General features: G+C 44.8%; 1 protein-coding gene across 2 annotated transcripts in view; it reads right to left on the bottom strand.

The window, feature by feature from the left end:
- rock1 (Rho-associated, coiled-coil containing protein kinase 1) overlaps positions 1 to 24,737 on the bottom strand; it is a 65,944-nt gene that overhangs the window by 26,533 nt on the left and 14,674 nt on the right. For both annotated transcript variants that reach the window (XM_061254198.1, XM_061254197.1), the window contains exons 2-4: positions 5,807 to 5,888; positions 1,931 to 2,031; positions 270 to 407 (exon numbers count right to left, since the gene is read on the bottom strand). In XM_061254198.1, the coding sequence (XP_061110182.1) occupies positions 270 to 407; positions 1,931 to 2,031; positions 5,807 to 5,888 (321 nt within the window). The remainder of the gene's footprint in view (positions 1 to 269; positions 408 to 1,930; positions 2,032 to 5,806; positions 5,889 to 24,737) is intronic.

The following is a 24,737-nucleotide window of genomic DNA, read 5'->3' as shown; positions in this document are numbered from 1 at the left end:
CATTTACAGGTTAACTTCGACTACGAAACCGCAGACTGATTGTATATCTCATGCCGTAGTGAAATTCCAATGTTTCATGTGGTTTCCCAGATATACATTTGGAATGTACAAATTGCTTCCACCTCGGTACCGCATTTAGAAACGGCTCTCTTTTGAAGTGCGGTGAATGAAAAATCAGAATGTTTATTCAATTCAGGTGCTCTGATATGGGCATACTGCAGGTCTGTACAGACCTGCCGGGATACATCAGGGTGAACATAGTACTGTACCTGCACCACCCAGGCACTGTTGGCGAAAGCCATGATGTCCCTCTCTTCCCAGAAGAAAGCTGAATCTGACCGTTTGATCATCTCAAACTTGCTGAGCAGTTTCATGGCGTACACCTTCCTCGTGGCCTTGTGCCTCACCTGAAGAAGATGAAATGGAAGAAAAGTATGTAAAAGTATGTAAGATTTCTGTTTCGGTTTCCAGTTTGCTGCGGCAAGCAGGTAGCAATAACAGCAACTGATGACTTTACGCCTACACTGAGGGGAAAAGGTGTGAGTTCTCAGTCGCAGAGGAAACGACTTGTGGATAAGCCTAGAAAAGAGAACTACGTGTGCTGGCCCTGGCCAACCTACTGGTCTGAACAGTGCATTTCATTCGCACAAGCAGGCTACAAAGATTCAAATTTGTTACCATCCAAATTTGGATTGCGAGCACTCTAGCTAGCTTTGTAGTAAGGACCTGTCGGAACCTGTCAGAGTATCAATAGGCCCTGTGCAGAGATTATGGTATTTGTTTTATGATCTTTTTTTTTTTTTTTTTTTTTTTTTTTTTTTAGAAACATCAACAAGGATGATGACATGAGCTCCATGAAATGAGGGGAAAAAAAGAAAGATTTGTTTTTTTTTTAAATGCAATAAAAATTTTAACAGAGAGGCAGCACATTAACAGCTATCTGGCAGATTATGTTGTTAAATGTACAAATTTTTTTTGCATTAAAAATGTATGAGAAAATGACTTGTGATGACTTAGCGGTGTTAAGTTTTGCATTGTTGTTTATAATGGTATAATCCATAGTCTCAGAATTGTTGTCATTTTCTGGCTGTAAACTATGCTGATACAGGGTGGAAAACATTTGTTTCCTTTGTTGGCTTTAAGTCATTCACATATGTCATACAGTTAACTATTTTCAAAACTGGATGGTAGCCGATGATTTGCCACATCCCTAATTCAGAACAACACCGACCAACAACACAGGGTTAGTTACCACAAATAAATACCCCATAATGACCGGGAACCACACTAAACTAGCCTCCAAACTGAGATGGTCCAATGGACTCATTTCAGTCACCTCGGGAGCAGCCTATAGGGATATGCTTAGTTATAGTGACAGCGAGTGGGCGAAGACACAGGAATAAAACTGAAATTAGAATGACAGTTCCCACTCTACAAGTTTGCAAACAGCATATCCAATCAGTATCAAAATTAATCAGAATACATGCAATGGGGAGCACTATATGATATGGTAGTAGGCTAGTTCATTTCTTATGTAATTTTGACATGCTGATAAATTAATCAGTGATAAGGAGGAACACCAGCTCCATTTTTTACAAATGAAAGTCTTCTGTTACGATTATGTTTGCTAGCTAACCGTTTTCTTATTCATTCAGTGTGGTTAACGCCTATGTTCACAGTCATGTACTACAACTGCAAGTCTGACAACTGACTGAAAATGAAAGTATGACTGCACAAGACATTGGTCTTTCCACCTCATATGGAGAACAAGGAGATGGGGGAAGGGGATGGATGAAGCACGTCAGCCAAAACAAATCTTTGGAAGGAAAATACATGACCCGGAAATCATAGGGGCCTTAACGCACTGAGCAACCTCCCGCACTTTAAAGTCTCAGTCCGCCTCTCTCCGCTGGGCCGGGCGGGCACTCACCAGCTGCACCTCGCCGAACGCTCCCCTGCCGATGACCTTCACCACCTCGTAGTCCTCGGCTTTCATGCGCAGGTCCCGGATCTTGCTGATGGTGTCCTTGTCTGGTGAAGGGGAGATCGGTCAGAGCTCAAAGATTCAGCTCTCTGCTGCCTTTTCACTGACACTTCGACCACACTGCACCACGGTATGATTCGGAAAGTCTATGGAGCAATATTTAAACCGCGAAACAGTCTGAAGTGATTAGACACGAGAAGAAAACGAAACTAGAAAATAAAACTAAACAAACGTTATTTTCAACTGCATGTTGGCTGTTAATGAAACTGAAGGTTTTTCTTAAAATGTGGCACTTATTATAAACAAATGTGCTGAGAAGTTAAAGCTTGGTGTATTGTTTTGCTTTCTTTATTCCGTGGAATAAATCAGTTCCTTTCCAATGGAGGTACCGTTTAAATCTGTTAATCTTGACCTTGTTTTTTTGCAAAGATAAGGATGAAGCACAGATAACAGTAAACATGTCTGTACTATGACAAGCAGGCTGGAAGATAACATTTAAGCCCGTGCTGATCTTTCCATTTGTAAACATACCATCAATATAAAGTATCTGGTCTTAATGTTCAACAAAAATATATGAAACAATAATGGACTTTGAGTTGAAGTAAACCAAGGCTGGAGAGACCCCTGGAGCGATAAGACCGACTGTGCAAATGTGTGCAATGACGTACTCATCCTTGACAAAGTGTCTTTAGTGCGCCACATGGCTCCAGGGTATCTCAGTGAAGCTACTATAGAGTGCTCCTCTATGCTGAAGGCGCCTTCACAGGAGAATCTGATGGAGGAGGCTGTGTGACTGAGCCTCGCATGACCACGGCTTGCTGTGGTTTACGGTCGCTGCCCAGCATAGTAAGAGGAATTAAGACAGCAGCCCACAGTGGCACAAGCTATGCTTCGGCCGGGGAAGAAATGTACATATTCCTAGGAGGAGAAAGTTGATGCAAAAAGCGAAAGGCTTTTTTGAATACGTTCCATGTTCGTGCTGTGCATTGTGTACAGCAGGCAAAAAAATATATAGGTTTCATCTTATATAAATATATAATTCCAAAAAATATTCTCATCTCACAGAAATTGAAACGGGCCATGAAATTTAATCTTGAAAATATTAACTACCATTAAAGCATTGCTTGCTAATCGCCAAAAAACATATAAGCCTATTGAACATATTGATACACATATGCCTAGAGTAGGTGTTACAACTGTAACAGTGGGTGTTTCAGTGTATGTTACAACAGCAAAGGCATGGAGTCCTCATCCAGTTGAACAATTTCTGCTTCCCCAGAGGAGAGATTACATTCAGCCAAATTTGGTCATAACTGAAAAGGATTATTTTCAATTCACACGGGTCACGATTGGTACAAGCACGGATGGAAAAAAATAAGGGGGGGGGGGGGGGGGGTGGTAGGGTGTAAGACATCCAAGTTATCTAAAAATATAGCAAAAGGCTATTAAAGTGAGAGGGGCAATGTACAAGCTGTTTCTAGTTACTGCTCAGTTTCACCATCCTTGCTTGCTGTTCTAAAAACAGTTTAATTCCCATAAACATAAAAAAAAAGAGAAAATCGTTCAGGAGTCATTTTATTGTATGCAGAAAATAAAATGAGGACAAAGAGTAGGGAAAAAAACTGGAATGTGAATATACACTCACTGAGCACTGCATGTCTACTTATTCATGCAAATATCTAAATCAGCCAATCCTGTGGCAGCAGTACAACGCATAAAATCATGCAGTTCAAGAGTTTCAGTTAATGTTTCCAAAAAAATATGATCAGAGATTTTGACCGTGGCATGATTGTTGGTGCCAGGTTTGAGTATTTCTGCAACAGCTGACCTGGGATTTTCACGCACAACAGTCTTCTGCGGAAGGAAATGCCTTGTTCATGAGAGGTCAACAGAGAATGGCCAGACTGGTTCGAGCTGACAGAAAGGCTACAGTAACTCAGATAACCACCACTGTACAATTGTGGTGAGCGGAAAAGCATCTCAGGATGCGCAACACGTCAAACCGTCAAGCGGATGGGCTGCAACAGCAGACCACATTGGGTTCCACTTCTGTCAGCCAAGAACAGAAGTGGGCACAGGCTCACCAAAACTGGACGTTTTGAAATTAAGCCTGGTCTGATGAATCGTGATTTCTGCTGAGGCATACAGATGGTAGGGTCAGAATTTGGGGCCAACAGCATGAATCCCAGGACCATTGTGTCAACAGTCCAGGCTGGTGGCGTTGGTGTAACGGTGTGGGGAATGTTCTCTTGGCACATTTCGGGCCTGTTAATGCCAATCAATCATCGCTTGAATGCACAGCCTATTTCAGTATTGTTGCTAACAATGTGCATCCCTTCATGGCCACATTTGACTCTCCATCATGTCACAAAGAGAAAGTAGTCTCAAACTGGTTTCATGAACGTGTCAATGAGTGCAATGTTCTTCAGTGGTCTTCCCAGTCACCGGATCTGAATCCAATAAAACACCTTTGGGATGTGGTAGAATGAGCAATTTGCAGCTGACAAATCTGCAGAAATTACGTGATGCAATCATGTCAACATGGAGCAGAATCTCAAAGGAATGTTTTCAACATCTTGTGGAATCCTGCCATGAAGAATTGAGGCTGTTTTCAGAACAAAGAGAGGCCCTACCCAGTGTAGTATAGTGTTCAGTGAGTGTATTTCTGTCTTATATAGAATGGAACAACGCAAACTGGTTTGCTTATTGACTATCCCAGACAATAAAACACTTATATTTATAGAGAAAACAACAAATAAGTGAACGGCCCGGCGTACGGAAGGCCGTGTTAGCTTACGACGGTCCGAACACCGCCGTATAACCTACCCTCTCATTAGCAACAGCCTCCCCACCACAGTGCTACAGTGGAGCTCTCTTACCATGTCACTGTATGGTGAAATGGATTGTGTATGTGACTCGTACCAAGTTTTTATGAAAACGGAAGGAATTATACTAAAGCCAAAGCTGATCTGGAAGTAATTATTTAGTTATTCACCATGAAAGCGGTACTGTTTGGAACACAGTGAGTTAGCTTAAAATTAAACATTATCAATTTTGAAATATTACAATCATCTCACACACTCACACTGTCGGTGGATTGGTCGCAAAAGAAATGGTTGCATGCCCTCCAGGCAATAATAGCACTTCTCCCACCTTGTCCATTAATGTCCAGCAATGCGTATACCCTTGAGTACTGAACACATTATCGGTTACAATGCTATTGACCTCATCACTGAACAAATCTGACACACTCACTTGGTGTAGAGGCTGGGATTAATCCACCCCAGCTGCGAACTAGGGTCAATTCTGAGTGTGTATTCGTGTGTGCGTGTTTGTGCGTGCGCATGTGTGTGCGTACTTGTGTGAATACAAGGGTATGTGTATCTGTAGATGTATGCACAGGCCCCCGTTTAATATGTAAAATCCACCCACCGGCTTTCTATTCATTGAAGCTTGCTGAACTGCGCTCTGGAAAACACCCTTCACGGCCCACTCCCCCACTCAATAATGAAATTGCCAGGGCAGCCAGATTCTCAGCCCAAGGGGAGACCTACAGTGAGAGCGCAAGTGTGCGCGGGGTCCGTCAAATGGGACACCATGTGGGTCGCCAAGCCGCCTCGTGAAAGGCCCTTTGTTGGAAATATCGGGCAGCAGACGCGGCCCCGCCCAGCCCCCACCGGGGCAGTGACCCGAAAGCGCTTCGCTCTGCCCCCAACAGCACCGGCCTCGGGGCCAGCTCAGACCACCTCGCTCGTCAGGGCTGGCGGAGGTGACGGGCGGCTGAGGAAGGGGATTAAAGCAGGGCTTACGGGATGTACTTACATCTATTCAAAAAGTTGTCAATGCTCTTGTTTTTCCTCAAGGCTGGGAAGTCCAGGTCGTAGACCAGAGCGTCCAAACCGTCCTGGAAAGAGAGGACAAACGGCTTTAGAAAAAGGTCAACGGCTTTATCCTTTTGAAGTTTAGGGTTTTTTGGTATGTTTATTTAAGTTATAAGACAGTTTTCTAGAACCCCACTGCTTTTGATTATTAGTGGTGAACGTCAGCATTAGCGCTGAACTGTTCACTTAAGAACATTGTAATTACACATTTTTATGTTGAATGAAAGGGTTAAACAACATTCTTGAGGAAAATCAGTCCCAGGATTGGAGTGTTTGATTGGACACAACAAACATTTAAAGTCAGGAGCAGTCAAGACCATGTGTTCAGGCTGACACCATGTCCAACAATTTCACTTTTTAAATGTTTCAAAGATTATTAAAAATCAGAGATTATACTTTCAAAAGTCAGCATTTATTTAAACAAGCAATTAGAACCTTTTGTCCACAGCAGGGTGTATTTTATAAAGCTGAAGAGGACCATTAAACATTCATCATTGCGATGACTCAATGAAATGAAGACTTTGGCTCAGGTCGACTAGTCACTTTCCAATTTTGAAGACAGACAGGAAGTGGATATATTTCTCACCCAAGCTCAGATGTCAGCTTGATGTAACAGGCAGTGTAAGTTTACCATTCAGTTTGAAATCGTGTTTTTTTTGTTTTGTTTTTTTTCTCCTCACTTGCCTCCCTGTTCAAAGACGTACAGTATTACCAAAAGATTTATTTTCGGCCACCGCCTAATCATCTGCTGCTTTACATATAGCTCAATTGTATGAAAATGTAGTTTCATGCCCTTTCACTGTGATACGACTTCCTTATGTCTAGGATTTCCCTAAATCCGGGGATCATTTGACAGACAACTTAGGTTCGTAATACCCAGGTGCAGGGACAGACCAAACATCAATGCTGTTATGACTGGTCTCCAATCAAAATAAAAAACAAGCCTCTGTTTTTTGTTTTTTTTGCATTGTAAATACTGTTCCAATAGCACATAAGGCTTTATAGCCATATTATCTTTAAACAGAAATGGTAATGTATTTAAAATGTCCTTGCATCAGACTTCCCCAACACAGACCTTCCCCTTGACTGACAGGTGAACTGAGCTAGAATGAAGCACATCTACTAGGCAAATTGAGGACATGTTCCCCCCCGCCTTTATTATAAAAAAAGACAGTTATTTACACTTTGCTTTTACGGACAGTTCAAATCAAATCAAAGCTGAAATGCTTTCACACAAATATCAACTTTCCAGTGATGCTTTTCCAGAGTTTCTCAGTAGAGCTTGTTCTGCATATTTTGATTTCATCTTTTTTGGTTACTCAATATCTAAGTTATGTGGTGATTTAATTAAAGAACATATTTCAAAGACCTGACAGGTAACATGATAATCTGGAATGCCTGGGAAATCAAATTAAAGAACTATGACAAGCACGTCAACCATGATGAGGCCTTGTTTCAGTCGTCCCTGTTAATGGCAGACAACAAATTGAATTTCCACCTTGAAATGGCACAGTCAAGACTGCTTACCTGAATGCTTTAACATATATTTCATATTAATTTCCACCAAGGTGAAAATAAAGGTGTAATTCTGAAATTTAGACGTACCGGATGTCTGTGGTACATCGGGCTGTGGATCGACCACAGCCCACCGTAACCCCAGCCCTGCTTGTAACTGGGAGGCCAGGAGTCATCGTGTTATGCTTTCCTGGTGCTTTGCCTCAAGCTGCCTGAAGGTGACACATGCCCCAAGGACAAGAGCCAGAAATGTCACTTTTTCAGCTTCCTCCCAGAGAAGAGGCTCCCACAGGGACAAGAGAACAAAAGCAGATGTGCGCTCGCTGCCCCAGCTGTTCAAGTGTGTGCCGAGGAGGGACTCCTGCGTTGTGTAAATATGGTAACGAGTCTTTAGAGCCGAGTGTTCAGGCAAATCACTAACGCAGAGCTCTCTTTCCCAAACTTTTCGGGACTGCGTTACAGACCTGGTATATGTGGCTAGGTCCCCAAGTTGGGGTCAAGGTAAAAGCAACAACGGGGGGTAGCGGGACAGAGAGAAAGTCTTGTGTAACAAGAGTCATTCCTTCCACAGTAATTAGTCACTCTGTTGACATAAAGCCGTTCTTTTTTTGAAGGTGTTGTAGCAACCATGTTTGGTAACCAGAAGCTACGAGCAAACCCAGGATATTCTGGAGGAGGGCGTCAGCAGGGCAAATAAATATTCCGAGTGGCAGCGTTAAAGAAAGCGGCGCGATGCTGATCACAGGTTCCTCAATCACGCAGGCCGTCTGAAAGGTGCGGAGCAAAGGGTGTGAGGCATGGAGAATGATGAAGAGAATGCCTTTTTCAGGGGAGGGGAGGGAAAGAGGAAAGTCCACGTGAGCAAACATCTTCGGCTCTCGCGCAGGAAGAGTGCCAGAGACAACATGGAGGCTCGAGAAGAGGGTCGGGGGACACGGCAGATCAGCAGCTACCTCCATGCAGCCCTGGGAGGGAGCTTTTCAGAAACCCTCCAGCGTATTTGGCTTTGTATTTGTCCATCAGTGACAAGGACAGAAACAGGCCGCTTGACTCAACTGGTGTGCTCAAAAGGGGTACCATTTCACTAAAATGGCTTCCCCAGCATAACTTAAAACTTACCCTGTATATATAAAGGTTAATAAATGAAATAAATAATAATCTGACACGCCACTCAAGTGGAAATCTATTCACAATAATCTTGTCATAATAATAATGGTAATATTTTTGTTTTGTGCAAAACTTTTATTTTGAATACTCTACAGCCTTTATTACTTCCTTCCTCCAAAACAAAAGGGCATTTTTTTTTTTCATAATAGCTGTTGTATTGGGACAATGTAGGGAGGAGCTGAGGAAGACGGAGGTGATGATGGGAGATTTACACAATGTCTAATCTGAAGGGCATTTAACCTTTACACCGGGGGTTCAACGCCAATTCACCAATGCCAACAGTCCTTTTCATCCGTCTGCTGAATACAGTCCCTGTTTCCTGGCTTGTTGAAATCCTGTGCGGGCTTCATTTTAAAGGAATTCCCAGGCCAGGCATGGAGTCTGGGTGGGCCGGGGAAAACTAACATCTAAAATCTGGCCAACACAGTGGTAGTGTTAAGATTTGTTTATCATCAGAGATTAATCGCCGATTTGATGGATATGGACTGATTTTGATGAATGACATGACATCTGCAGCCATGTATAGAAATGCTGAGGACAGGGAGCCCAGACTATTCTGAAGGATTCATTCCGCAGTAAACGATTGAGATCAAAAAGCAAACAATGCCATATTTGATTTTGTTCTTACTAGAGAAGGCCCATTCCTTCTATAAAAAAATAATAAAATACAAAACCTCATCTATAAAACAAAATGCAAGAGCAAGATCACCCAGAAGTAGCATTACTCTTGACTAATAATGTGAACGACAGAAATTGAAATTATAAACACATTGCAAAATGGCAAGACAAGATAAACAAAACTGCTTTTGTTTAATATATTTTGCTGCCACTAAAAATGTGCTATTTGTATGCTGAGCTCATTTTGAACTCCACGGCCAGTGGAGCTTGAAGTAAACTTGTAAATTGAAGGCTATTTGTTAATGGATAAAATAAAATAAATCAAGTCAAGGTACAAATTCAGCCTAAAGTCTCTCTATCAAGCATTCTCCATGGCACTGATGTAATCTCAAGTATTGGCGTATTTAATCTCATATGTAATCTGCAGAGTTGCCATGGCAGATATGGACGATTTGCATCCCTTCAGAAAGAACTCAAAGGTAAGGATGTACATAATGGACAGAGACTATCATGGGGGACAGAGACAGAAGCAGAATAGAACTGCTGCATCATTTAGATTGACACAATTTAGGCCAGACTCAGCTCGCTGCTCATGGTTTCCTGATCTCAGTGCAATGCCACAGAAATGCACATCTGATGTTGTCGCCACTGAAACACAAATCTGAAGTACTATGTACCACTGAGGCCCATGAGTCAGGCTCTAGACCAAATTGGTTCAAAATTAATCTAATGGGTAGATTGCGTAGGCATTACACTTGTTCCCAACCCATTATTTCACGAACAGGCCAAATAATTACTGTGCAACAATCATTTTGGCCTGTCCTAGTCTGGTCATTCAGGGACATGTGCGCAATTAATGACCTTAATGATCAAAAACACGCCTTCATTAGGAAAGACCGACGTACTGTTGGATAGAGCTTGTCCAGAGTGGAACGTGTTCAAAACTGGACAAACACAACCTTTCAAAGGCAAGTCCCTTAAAGAGACCATTTTTACATCGCATGAGCAACAAAAGGAAAATGTTCATCCTTTCAGTCCCACCTGAATGTGTGCAAATTTTGGAAGGCATATTGGACAGGCATATTCCGCCTTGTACATGGGACTACAGGAGGATGGGTAAAAAAAAAAAAAAAAAAATGGATGTGTGAGCATACAAACAGGCATTGCTGAAGGACACCTGTAAAACATTGTGCCTTCTACTCACTAGCCTGCTGACTGCAAGCTGACCCCCGGCAGCCAAGCCCAAACCGTGCTCGGCAGCCACCCCTAGGTAACACGAGAGGCCCGACTCTCAATGGGCTGAACCCAGGCAGGGGGTGCTCTGGCCTGGGAACTCAACGGAAATAGAAAGCAGAACTGCAACAGAAGTGAAATCAGCAAGAATTAACTCAACGGGTTGCTATCCGAAATGCAGGTCTGACGGAAATGAGCACGTCATGGTTTGAAAGCCTGACATGGTTGACCTTTGTTCAAATTGAAATCTTTCACCAAGACAGAACTTTGGTGATTATTAAACGTCAGTGAATGTCATGACAAGATGCCTGAAACGACCACAGTTGTCAACGCTTCCCCAGGATGTGGTATGGTCTGTTGTCCCTATGAGTCATGCCCACAGCTCTCCTCCAAATCACATGTAAAATGAACACTCTAAATAAGTTTGAGAACCTCCCTCCACCTTCTCTACAAATTTGGAACGGCCTGTCCAATCGACGCAATGCCCCCTCACACGCACTAGGGGCGCTGCGGCAGAGCAGACCGCAGGCTAGGTCGCTGGGTCTGGAGAAGAGGCCAGGTTGTTACTCGTGATAGCTGGTAGCCTGTGGCTGCTTGGCATGCCGCGGGATGAGACAAATAGAGCGGTAACTCTAGCCAAATCCCTGAGGCCAACTGCGTTCTGCTGCTGAGTCAGCCCAGGCTTGAACCTTTGACAGCAGGACTAAACCAATTATGATGAACAAAGTTTCTACGAAGACTTCAATGACTTTAAGGCCCTTGCATATATTAGAATCCAATTTTACTCCCATTATACTTCCCTCTCCAATAAAACTTGGACATCTCAATACTGCAAATTGGCTAGAAATGGACTAAATTGCAGAAATGTTCTAAGCCAAAACGTGAAGCGCCAACGGTCGTTCACACAGCAGTCCACCAGCTGAATTGAGCAGTCATTAAAGTGGAGGTGCATAGGCCAAGTTCTTGTGCAACTGCCATTTAGACTGCAGATTCTCAATAGGCCACACCAGTTGCTCCTGTGTGATGGGACAACTATGCTAACTGAAAACATTGATGTCATTTTCAAGACTATGGAAAGTATCCTCCCAAAAGCAAGCAATTACTTTTTGTCCCCTGGAGAGGACATGGGTTTCTGGTCTTAAAGGCCCACTCAGTCATTTTGATCGCTAATAGAATGTGAATGGCTTACAACGAGCAAAAGACAACTACTTCCTTGTTCATCTTGTCTTCTACATTTAATTCTTCTTTTTATACAACAGTCTTCCTTGCTCAGCTCATCACCATGGAAATGAACACATCATTCACTCCTCAGGCAAGATATTGAATACTTAGCTAAGCTTTTGCCAAATAAACCAAGTCTAACTACCTCAGATGTACTTGACATTGCCACTATTGGCAACAAAAGGCTCAGTACCAGAATTCAGTGGGCTAAGAAAAGTTGTTGCCAAGGCTACCAAGATGCCAGTGCAAGGAACTACAAGAACCATAATCTATCAAGATACTTAGTTGCCACTTCTGAAAATAATTTTGTGGAGAAGCAACAGAAATTACAGTCAGCCTTTAATCTCAATAACCCTACAGTGGAAGCCTATTCCACTGTGTTGAAACCTACACAAGGGACATTAAATAAAAATAAAATAAAAAATATTTCAGAAAATATTTTCACCATGGTTTTGTTGTCCAAGACACTTGTATTACATAAAAAAATTAGAATACTGCCACACTTGATATAGTTTCGTAAATATTATTTTATATTCAAAGTCAAGCAATTTCAAATTAAAAGTCAAGTTTCAGAAAACTCAAAGGTTCAAGTTGCCAAGGATGAGTTGTTTCTACTCCCGCCCTGACTAACTATCACTATACAGCCACCATTATATCACCGTGTTCCTGTGTTGTTTGTCAAATGGGTACGTGCTGACTGGAACACTGGACCCCTCAGGCTTAAGTGTGAACATATGTTGTCGGTATACTTTTCAAATTACTTATCAGCAGTGCCTTCTGTTGGGAGGGGCAGAGGCCTGCTATGGGCTCTTCCAAAGCCACATTTTTTCACCTAAAGGTAAGGCTTATTTTCATGCTGAGACCATTGCTAGACAGCGCTCGTCTAGAGAAACGACTTTTATCGCTTGTGGGACTGATGACAGTAATTCACATCTCAGCTTCCTGCTAAATCCCGCTGCAGATTGGTCTCACAAAAAGACAGAACAGCCCAAGAGCGGACCAAAAGAAAAACAAACGAAAAAGTATGCATGCATCACTATCACCTTTGGAGTAGAGCAGGGTGATATATCCGGCATGCCGTTCTTTCAGTCATTTTTTAACTTATTTAATCATACCTGATGCAGTAGTAGTATACCTCCAATTTTCTGAGCCAAAGTGAAATGCTTCCGGGGGAAGAAAACGTCCCTTGTATCTTTTCGATGTTGATATGACAGTCACTGGGCCATGCTGTTTCCATGGATAGAGCAAAAATGTAAGCAATGTGTTTTTCAAAACTAATAGGCAAGTTAACCAACACTGAACAGATATAGGAGAGGTTCTCTCCCCTGGAAGCATTTCACTGAAGTTTGGAGATGTGTTACCGTATCAAGTATGATTAAAGACGAAAATAAGGAACGAAACCTACCGCCACGTGAGATGGTTCTTATTGGGCGAAAAAATATATTTGATGCACCATGATAGCTATATTGTGCAGCCCTACTTAGGAGTCCTCAATTGGTTTTAAAACATTATACTTCGTGACACTTTTCACAACAGAAGCATAACTGGAAGAGCAACTATTCCCTCAGAATCCATACTACTCTAGGATTTATTTTTATTATGCCTTAATATCCGATCTGTAAAGTAACAGAACATTTAAAATAAATAAATAAATCACCATTCTCTTCTAGCTTCATAATATCACAGTTCAGGCCTTGGCTAAACAAAATGGGATAACCCTTCCAAACACCTTTTCCTGCACCCATTGTACCCTAGTCTTCAAATTTTTAACTTGCAAACAAAATAGTATCTAAAGCCACCCGCAACAATGCCAACCGTGTTGACCTATGAGCGGATTTCAAAGAACCCATTTGACTGAAAATGCAACTAGAGAAAAAAGCTCACGCAATCATATACAAGATGAACATTCACATTAATTAAATCAACACCTAATTAAATTCATACCTTCATATTGTTTTCCTATTAGCTAAAATTGCTCTTGTCCATTCAATAAACTGTCCAAATCTAGTAAGGTATGACAGCATGCTACCTAGCACATAAATTATAACTGGGCTTCACAGTGACGCAGTGGTTAACACAATGGCCTTGCAAGGAGGTGGTCCAACCTGGATCCTCTCTGTGTGGAGTTTACATCCTCTACATGTTTCAGTTTCCTCTGACAGCCAAGACATGTATCCCAGGGACTACAGCTGAAAATGAGCCTCCCTGACACATTAACAGAGAAGTTGATATGAGCAATGTCTCTGTCAAATAAACGCAAATTAAATTAAGCTAGTAAGCACTAAAAGCCAGACAGTTTCATGCAATATACTGCAAGAAGAATGAATATGTTAGAATTAGCATTCATAAGACACAACGTAGCTGTAGTAGGTTGGTTAGCCACCATTACCATGATGCCTTTTTACACAGCAGCTTTTACCACAGTTGACCAATAAAGGTTATATTTCTGGTGGACAGAAACAGTCCACCAGAAGTATTCGCGGAGTGTGTTTGACTGCCGCACAAGCGCTTTGCAGAATTTCACTATTTTTGTGCATAATTACTAAGAATGTCAGTTCATGAATGCAGGTGAAATTGGACAAAAGACTGACATTTTCACAGCCTGCTTTTTGAAAATGCAGATTTCTGAGAAAGAAAAAAAAAAAGCAACCTGACTGGACATGCCACGGTTATATTACTGATCAAAGTGTCATTCAGGGTGCAGTAATCTTGCATTCAACTTTGTACTTTCACCCATTTTAAGCTACTCATTTTTACAGCATTCATTTCATTTCGTGGTGTCTTTTTTTTTTTTTTTTGCCTGTAGTGTTATGAAGGGAATCATTATTCAATGGGTAATATCAACGTCGGGGGCCTTGATTTGCTCTCCCGCAAGTCTGAGAGGCCAGACTCTGCTTTTTCTCTTGTACAGGTGCCTGCGCTCTGGTTGTTGTCATCCAGGACAGCCCCAGACACAAAGCTGGCACAGCACGGTGAGAGAGGCTGGGTGTGGGCCGTTAACGCCGGGCCTTCGTCAGACAGCCTGCCAGGCTTACAAACCCAGCAGCCCGACCCCGCTGGGAAACGCAAGCCTCCGCGTGGCCAGACCCAGGCAGCTGGCACTTCCTCTCCCGCCAGGTCGGCTAGGCACTAGCAGGTCCGATTTTCAAATCCGCATGCGGGCGCGACCGCTGTCCACTCAGCATCCACCGCTCCAGCATTAAAGGCAGGTTGCTATGGTTGGTTCTGTATTTTTTGGACCAAACCCTGCACCAAGTGATGCACATCCCATTCTTTCATTGGAACCATCCGATCATAATTCAGTCCGAAGGCAAAAGGGAACAAAAAGCAAAGGCAAGGCTAAACACTTAGCTTGCACACAGCCACCTGTGCATTCCATGGAGTTTTGTGTGAAGAAAAATACTGCTTTGGTTCAAGGGGTCATAAATTGTGCGTCCAGTCATCATTCATTCATCGATGAAAATGACTGATATTTGCCGGCACCTGAGCACGACGCGATAGTGAAGTGAAGGCTCCTCTTGCCGTTTAACCGGTTCCCGGCATCTGAATATGCATGCCTACCAAACAGCATTGGCAAGGCCCGAGTTTCACAAACACAAAAGCCACTGGATGTCTCAAGATCAGAAACGCTTTGTATTGATGGCATGCGAAACGTCTGAACAATGCAGCTCCTGTGTGAGACGGGCCACACCGCATTTCATTCTCTGCTGTTCAACAGCAAGCGCCTGGTCTTCACCAGACCGGACCACTGCAGTGATATGGCATTACAGACAAGCGGCTCGATTCCTGGCCATGGTCAAGCCCTGTCTGAGAGCTACAAATCCACACAGCATCAAGCAGCAGGGAGCTGTGGTCAAGCCCGGTCTGAGAGCTACAAATCCACACAGCATCAAGCAGCAGGGAGCTGTGGTCAAGCCCCGTCTGAGAGCTACAAATCCACACAGCATCAAGCAGCAGGGAGCTGTGGTCAAGCCCTGTCTGAGAGCTACAAATCCACACAGCATCAAGCAGCAGGGAGCTGTGGTCAAGCCCGGTCTGAGAGCTACAAATCCACACAGCATCAAGCAGCAGGGAGCTGTGGTCAAGCCCCGTCAGAGAGCTACAAATCCACACAGCATCAAGCAGCAGGGAGCTGTGGTCAAGCCCTGTCTGAGAGCTACAAATCCACACAGCATCAAGCAGCAGGGAGCTGTGGTCAAGCTGGAAGCATCCCTTCAAGCCCCAGCAGCTGCTGGACGATGGCCTGCCCGGCCTGGTGTTTACACTGAGGCTACGAGCAACACGGCCGGACAGTGAGCCAAATATGATCTGGGAGAGGCTGAAAGAGCAGGCTCACACAGAACCTTGCCAGTTTTTTTCCCCAGATAGCTTGGGGAGGGAGGGAGGGGTGGGATGAACATATACAAACACTGGTGGCTAGTGTCCACGGAGTTCAGTCCCTCAGAGGGACACCACATAATACAGAATCTACACCAACTTCACTCTTACTGTATTAGTGCGTAACAGCCCATTTAAATAACCTGGCCTGATTCAACCAAGACTCAGTCTGAGCATTACGAAAACATTTTTAACTCAGCATTTTTATCATTATTCAATGACTGGATAAAGCAACTCATGCTATTACATGGACATAGGAACAACATGACGCATACACATGAACTTTCCGGAACACATTTTTGAATTTGCTGAGACATTTTGTGATTGAGGTGCACACCCACGTTGTCCTGCTGGGACCATGAACAACAGGTCCAGAGGTCCACCCTGCACTGCTTGAGGACTCTGCCATCTAGCATAGCGATTGGTCACCTCAGGACACTTCCTGTTTTCGTAGGTCCAAATCCAGTTCCCAAAAAGCTGTGCTATCCTGCTGAATGTGCAGCTGAATGTTTTAATGCTGCTCAGCAGAGGAACTGTTTGCTCAATAAAACCAGAAACATAAAGGCATGACAAAAAATGTACAACCCTGAAAAATATAAGTGTACTTATATGCCAGTGAGGTGACAAGGCTGTTTTAAGGAGACTTGGAATAGACAAACACCGATCTACCAGTGTACAGAGCACTCTTTGTTGCCGTTATGCAAGCATTTCTTTCATATTTCCTGAAGTTCAATGCACATTAAAGAGCACATATTTGTGGCACTGAATCCTTTTTAAAATAGTTAGACTTGAGTATGTGGAACAGTGAACAGACTGATTTGCTGATTAGATGAGCCAATAAACAGTTTTTAGGTGGTTCAGTGTGGCGCTCGTAGAACCAATCATGCCACACCATACCATTTAATGCTCACAAAAAAAAAAAAAAGCAGAAAACAATGTCACGCCTTCTGCAGCTTAGCGCCAATACTATAAAAGACTACAAAAACATTACATCCCAGCACAAGTGGTACACTTCAGTCTGCAGAGGTAAAACTATTTTTGGAACCAGCGAAAACAAAAGGATCCAGCTTGATAACTTTCTAAAGTTAAACTGTGGCTCCACTTAGCCTGTGCAGTTACTATTTGGAAAATGCTCACTTTCGGACATGCAATGTCTGGCATCAGTTCCACGTACACAACCTTCAAAGACATTGTACTTTCAGTATTTGTGCCTCCTGCCATCCCCAGGGGTTCCACATCAGGAGTCCACAAACCCTGGCCCTGGGAAGCCTTGGGGTTTTCATAGTTACTCAGCGCTTAACTACAGTTCAAACCACTCATCTGCTTTCCTGATGAGATTAAGTACAATTCCCAGTTAGCGTCAGAGACATCCTGCAATCTGACAGCAACTATCAAAAGCATTCTATCATTATGAAAAGGTATGTATACAAAAGGCGTACATCCTGAACAGATGAGGGAATAAGTTATGAAATGTATATAGGCTAGGGGTCTGCAAACTTGGTCCTAGTGAAATTCTGTGGGTTTTTGTTGCAGCCCCACACTTTGACTGCTCAATTTGAGAATTACAGTTCACTCACCTTCACCTGGTTAACCGGGTCAAATGAGTGCCAATTTCCAGGTGAAAATAAAAGCCAGCAGAGCTAGCAGCTCTCTAAGACCAGGGTTGTAGGCCTATGATACAGGCCAATGCACTAAAGACTCCATTCTTCCTGGCTGCACATGAGCACATTAGTTTTATTGTGCACCACTTCTCAATAAGTGTGTGCTGACCAATTGGAGAGGTAGCCTATATAAGGTCAGCTGGCTCTCCTTCTTGGTGAAATTACTTCCTCTGTTATCATCTACCACTTCTGAAAAGGAAGCACTAAAGTATGAGAAAACAACAATTTGAACTTAGATACCCTATAATGTTCCCCTTGATGATATGTTCCCATTGATTTGCATGTGAGCATATCCCAGCTTGACGTGCTGCTAAATAGGCATTCGTGTCCTGTCATGTGTGGTTTTATAATGTGCGTTATACACGCAATTAAAAAAAAATTGATACTCACCTGCCACAACTTAAAGTTGATCAGGAAAAAAATGGCAAGAAAGTAGGTCATATTAAGTAAGCAGATCCATAACACATGGGCGTTGTGAGCACTAGGCCAGACTGCTTCACCATATTGTGGGAGAAGTGACATTGGCAGGATTGAACCTAATCTCTGGTAATCCCAGCCATCACCCGCAATGAGGGCAGACCAAGCGAGCAATGCTCTTGCAGGCACCCGGAAACCACAAGGGCGACGGGGAGGCTCATTCGCATTTAAACGCCTAATTTCAAAGATTTCAGGACAAGATACCCGCTCTGTGACCATACGATTAAATAAGAATAGGCTCCTGATAAAAGTACAAATGCTGCCAAGATTTTTCTTGTGGCAGTTATCACACAACAGTGACAGGCGCAAAGCCACAGAGAGTTGGCTGACAAAAAAAAGTCCCCAGTCATAGTGCTTTATTTGCTTTTGGGCAGATCTGCACGCTACACGCTACACTGTATTTGATGATATGACCATTTTTGAAGAAACTTGACCATTGAAATGCATTGTGTTGCCTAGGCCTTTCTGGGTTCTCTAGGGCGCCTCAGTGACACAGCGCTTTAAAGGATCTGCCAAAACTAGCAGTCCCAAAGTGAAAATTGCTCCCAACTCTTCTTCCCCATATCATGGAAATAAAATGGGGGTGGGACACTTTCGAAGTTCAGACATAGGGTTCCACAACAGCTCATAGTGTAGACCACTGACTACCAACTGTGGGTCGGATCCACTGCCGGGTCATGAGAGGGGTCCTGGCAGGCCACAGTACATGTGTTATACATTTGGTTACATATGGATACTGACCTATTAAAATATTTTTGTGCTCACCATATTAGTCCATACATTTTCTAGGCTGGATTCCAAAAATGCATTTCAAGTCTTTTAGCGCATCGTCAGATCAGAAGGGGTGGGAAGCCCGGGTGTGGAGGGGGGCTCCAGTTGCCATTGTGTCCAGTGGCTTCGGTTGCCAAGATGACAGAGTTGCCCCAATGTATTATGACCGGCTAGAACTGGTTAAAATCACAAAGGCCCGACAATCTGTATAAATAACGAGTCAAAAGATTAAGACGGACATTAATATGCCCAAGTCTGAATCCAAGGTGTGCTTAGCCGAGGCTGCTACTTGACATATCCCTTGGTAACAGATGGACGTTTCAGCGGGCACCCCTCCCTCACTGCCCTGATGAACTGTTCCGCCCCTGTGCCAGGGGAGCAGGCCACAGCGTGCACCACCAGGAGCAGCCTGCCCCGCACCACCAGGAGCAGCCTGCCCCGCACCACCAGGAGCAGCCTGCCCCGCACCACCAGGAGCAGTCTTCCCCGCATTCGCCGCGGTGGAAGTGCTGAGGTGCCTGCACCCGCTGGCCTCGCCGAAGCTGAAAAATGAGCCAGTCTGCGGATTAGGTGTGAAAACCTCAAGGAGCGCCGTCCCATTGGGAGGATGGAAAATAAGATAACTGGGATGCCTAGGGTTCAGTGAAGTGTGGATGGTGGCAGTTAGAGGAGACGGGGAGAGACAGAGGGGGAGAGGGGAGGGTTTAGCAGGAGAGGGCTGAGGAACAGGCCAGGCATGACAAGGCAGCTGCCGGCAGCAGATGCCTTGGAGCAGGGAGTTCACTGTTGAACTGCAGGCTTTTCCACAACCTTTCATATTCACAGAAAGGCTGGCCAGGGATGCTACGCAGACTGTTAGACCCTTGTTAAAAGGAATTCCATAGGCGTTTCCCAGAGTCCAGAGTGGACGTCGTGGGATTTGCCCCCACAAAGGTCTCCCAGTCGAGAAGAAAAAGGGAGAGAACGGAGGAAGACTACTTGGGGCCACGAGGAAGGGAGCGCAGAACAGGCCAGAGCAGGCTGCTGGGTCGGGTGCCTGCTGCTCCCGCTAACTTCTACAGGCACATAATCGTTCAGCCAGCGCTCTGCGCATGGAAACGCACGTTTGCATAACTTCCTGCCGCAGAGCGCTCGGGACGGCCACAGCTGCATTCCTCAACAGGACGGCACACGTCAGAGAGCTATTTTAAGTATGCGGCCAAACTAGTTCCCGAGGAGACGTGGGGGAAAAAACGAAACGCCTGAGTCCTAAGTCACAAAGTGATCTCTGTTTTCAATTAGCGGCCCAGAGACCCAGCTTTTCACTTCCACACAATGAGCGCTGTATTATTTCTCGGGTAAAACGTACGGAACTCGAAACCAAAAAAGGAAAGAAAAGGAAAGAAAGAGGAAGCGCTGCCTGAACTGAAAAGGGCCTTCTGTGAGAGACGGGCCCCTTCTGTGAGAGACGGGCCCCTTCTGTGAGAGACGGGCCCCTTCTGTGAGAGACGGGCCCTTCTGTGAGAGACGGGCCCCTTCTGTGAGAGACGGGCCCTTCTGTGAGAGCCTGGGCCCTTCTGTGAGAGATGGGCCCTTCTGTGAGAGATGGGCCCTTCTGTGAGAGACGGGCCCTTCTGTGAGGGACACAGTGTTTCGGAGTTGGGGCTGTTCAGGCCTCCCTCGCGGTAGCTTGAGTCTCGGCTCCTGTTCAGGCCTGGTCTTCCCAGAGATGACTCCCCATCATAGCTGCCGCCTGACTCACTTTCAGAGTTTACCGGCTGCAGGGCCTTGTGTGGTCGCCAACAGCTGGGTCCTGCATTTGGGCTCAATACTTTGTCAGCAATCTCAAGGCTGATCCCGTGTCTAGAACCCATCGTTGCTCTTTCTTTCCAGGCTGCAGTACAAAGCACTTGAGACGGGGCGAGTGTGAAATGGAACGGGATTCCTGCACTGATACTTTAGTTCATTTCCACCAGCACAGATCGGCTGACCTCAGCTCTGTTGAGGTGAATGGTCAACAAGGTCAGTGGGCTCACATTGAAACAATATAGGTTTCCAAGATCTGAACACAAGGGGAACCATTCCCCAAAGCCCATCATTCTCTGGGGACAACCATTTTGCCGATATGAATTTGACCGATTCTTTTGTTTTGAGCCATAGCTCAAATTTTTTCTCTTTGTAAAGTTCCAGCTCTGATGTTAGTTGGACCACTTTGTTGCAGATGTCACGGCCACAGGAGACTCCTGATTGGCTCTGACTGCATCCCTGGGGTCCTGAGTCAGTTTTAAGCTCTCATGGCATTCAGACTGTATTTATGTCTGTGCTCTCGTCTCGCCCCCACTTATAGGGTGTGGCCACACAAAGGGCCCGTCTGTGATAGGCTTTCTAAACCGTGATACAACGCCGACATTTTCAGACTGGCTGTGTTTCTTCATAAATTACCCAACTCCTTCCTCCTTTAGGAAATAGATATTACTAATCAGAGTATTTCACTCAACAAGGCAGCATTGAAAGTTTTCTACTACACCCACCGCATTCATGTTTCTAAAGTTACATTCACTATTGGCTGCAATCTCCTGACACAGATACAGAATTGCTTTTTCAATAAACAGGAAAAGAAATGCAGTAGTTTCTCATTCCGAATGAGCGCATTTGAAAAATAAAAACAAAAAGTTTCCCAGCAATTGTCTTTGTACACGGGGTACCTCAGTTACTATAAATAAGCATTTGATAGTATGAAATGTAATGCCTATGGATTAAGGTGATAAAGGCTGCTGGGCTTGGGGGAGGGTGTTATGGTGACTAACTGTAATTAACCTGTTTGGATGTGCTGCTTTAGCTTCCACAGCCAGGTTTAGTGCCCTGGGCACAGCTCAGAGGAGCAGATACAGGAACGCGGTGGAGTAATGAAAGGCTGGCGGCGGTGCAGGGCGCTGCAGGATTGTCAGAATATCCTTCCCTGGCTCCAGCGTTCAGCTGCACGCCTGGCAGAGACTATGTCTCATTGGATATTAGCAGATTGCGGTGCGACAGGCACTGCTCATGGGTTGGGGGGGGGGGGGGGGGGGGGGGGGGACTCCCTAGGGTGTTAACAATAGCCACGCAATTCCCCAGAAGAACAGTCATTACTCATCTTAACTGGGATTTAAAAATGTCTGTCTGGCCCTGCCATACAAAAATTTATTAAAAACATGAATTTCAATTAAAACACTGGGGATTTCGATTCAGAGATAGAGAAATAGCTATTTTGACAGGGACTGCTGATTGTTTTCAGCTTGCAAAACAAATTAAAAATGCAAGATAGTCGCCGGCCCCGCGCCCCCACCCCCACATTTCCCCGGTGCTACATTACCGTTCACCTCAGCCTAGCACTACAGTAGCTGCTTTCACACACTGCACACGCAACATTACCATTTCAACTGTTCCGGAAATGTATCAATCTATCCATGTTGGCTGCATTCACACATGATAGGCTTACCGTTGTGTGAACAAAAATACCGGGTTATGATTTTCTTAACCGTCTTAATCGTCAGAGAAGCTAGCCAATGTTTGCCAAGTAGCTTGTTAATGGAAATTTTTTTTATAACCGTATAACATGGATGTGCAATGGCGATAGTGTGTACTGCACTATTAGCAAGATAGGCCTTCATGTATTTGATGTACAAGGTCCATATTTTTTCCTTTTTTTGGTAGCTAGTAAGAAACAACACAATTGGACTGGTGTCTTGGCAAAAGAAGTCAAGTTTTGCGTGCTTGACCTGGCAATGTAACTGCTTTCAAAAGAGTTCCAGAAATGTGACTAGGTTTTCAGCTGCCAGACTGCTGGAGCAACTTTTCCAGAGTGCACGCTGGGCCAGGTAACACTGCGTGTGAACAGAGTGAGAGTGACTCTCTGTTCATCCAAGCCTGGTGCTAGGCTACTTTGTGTTTACGCAAGGCTGGTACTACAACAGCTTATGAAGCCTGCTGCAAGTGGGCAAAATAATGAATGGGGCCAAATAAAACACGTCAGCTCAGGCACTCAGCCGGGTAAATGATGCTGGCTCGGGAGCAGGTTTGCAAGTACTCTGTGATTTGTGATTAGCGGGAAGGCCGTGGTCTTGATTTAATCTGCCCCGATTTAAGGCAAGTAGTCCCGTCTGCCCAGGAGCAGATGGACGCAAGGTCTATACAAACGCTCACTCTGAGACCCACCCTCGCCCCGCCCGTGGTCACCAGCGACTCCAGGTCCCTGCAGGAGGTGAAGCAAGGGGAAAGCCACCAAATTGAGCCACAAAGCCTCCTGTTCCTTCACAGTTAAGAGCACACGCAGGGCTGATCAGCTATATATCTGTGGCTACAGCAGCCAGGAAGAGCCGGCGAGTCCCATCGAATGTGGGCCAGAGTTCATTTCTCCACAAGGAAAATCATGTCCACAAAAGGGCCGACCAACCTCAGCCCGTGAATAGGATCCCTTATCAGTTTGCAAGCACGAAGCAATATTATTTTTTTATACGGCATGCGTGCCACTGCTGAATCAAGCAGTGTACCATTTTAACAGCCAGCTTGTGCAGCATTTAAAAAATGCATGCATTATCTTGTTAATAAGCTCCAAGATGAGATGGTTTCCAGAAAATATACACTACATAAAAAAATTTCCCACGTCTTCATCTAGATATCAGTTTTCTAGCCCTTGTTCATGAAATCCGGAGTGACGAGGTTCCCAGTTACGCGGTGACCAGGAACCGTTTCTCTGTGCGATGCTGGTCATCTGTCACATCCCGTTTGCAACAATGGGACGTTTCCTACACGCTCGGAGCGCTTTGGGCACGTGCGGATGGAGCGATGCCTGCCGAACGATGTGCATTCCCAGGCGTGTCCACCTGAGCGGGGTGACAGGGGGTTCATCTGGAGAACAGACGAGGGCGACACGGGGGGGTCTGTGAGGTATGCAGCAGGGAGGAATGCACGAGGAGGAGTAGGAGTTGTGTAAGTGGCAGAACAGTACAGAGGGGGGATGGGAGGGGTGGCTGTAAGAGGGGCACAGCCCCCCCGTTCCTCTTCCCCCCCACTCCAGGTCCCGTTTCTGCAACATTGCGTCTGACCATTATTAACTAAGGCAGAACATCCAGAGAGCAGAGGCCTTGTTTTGTTCCAGGAGAAAAGAATGTGAAGGTTAGATCCACCTTTTTGAGAATTGACTGGGCCACTTTTTTTTAACCCATATTTTGGGGTAAATGCTGACTGGTATGTGCTTTTTTCGTCCCTTGTTCCAGACTTATCCTCAGATTTTCCTTAGCCTTTGGTTCTGATCTGGTGACAGTGTTTCTTTCCAGACGGTGAGCCTTTGCAGATAGACATGCTTGCATAATCTATAGCTTTAAATGACATGCCTCCTGGGGCTTTGGGCTCAGCTAGGTCTAATCTCTCAGAACGTCTGGACATCTCAGTCATTACAGTGCCGAGCGTGAGGCTTGGGGGGGGGGGGGGGGGGGGGTGTTACCCCTCAAACGTCCAGAACACAGAGCAGGAGCAACACTGAAAACCACATAAAGGGAAATTACCAAAAAAGTCAGTCCAGGTACACACATGAAAGTTGGATTACATTTTTTAGGGTCTTGCGCTGCACAAGAGTTGTCCAACTCAGTCCTTTCATCTCTTCTCTGCCGACAGTGGCAGAAACAGGAGAGCGAGCAACACTCCCAACTCCAGATTTTAAAAATACCTTAGCCCGTTTCAGTTAATTGCCCGGTAAATCTGCCTCCCTTATATGGTGCTGGCGGTCACAGACACCCCAATTATTCTGCAGGGCTCCAGCCCGATAGCCTGCCGCTGCCAAAACCAGCCACGGATCTGGATCTGCAGCCAGATGCG

The sequence above is a fragment of the Conger conger genome, chromosome 9 (assembly GCF_963514075.1).
Source record: "Conger conger chromosome 9, fConCon1.1, whole genome shotgun sequence".
Lineage (NCBI taxonomy): Eukaryota > Metazoa > Chordata > Actinopteri > Anguilliformes > Congridae > Conger > Conger conger.
Note: the sequence above shows the minus strand (reverse complement) of the source record. Positions and strands in the feature narration are given on the sequence as shown.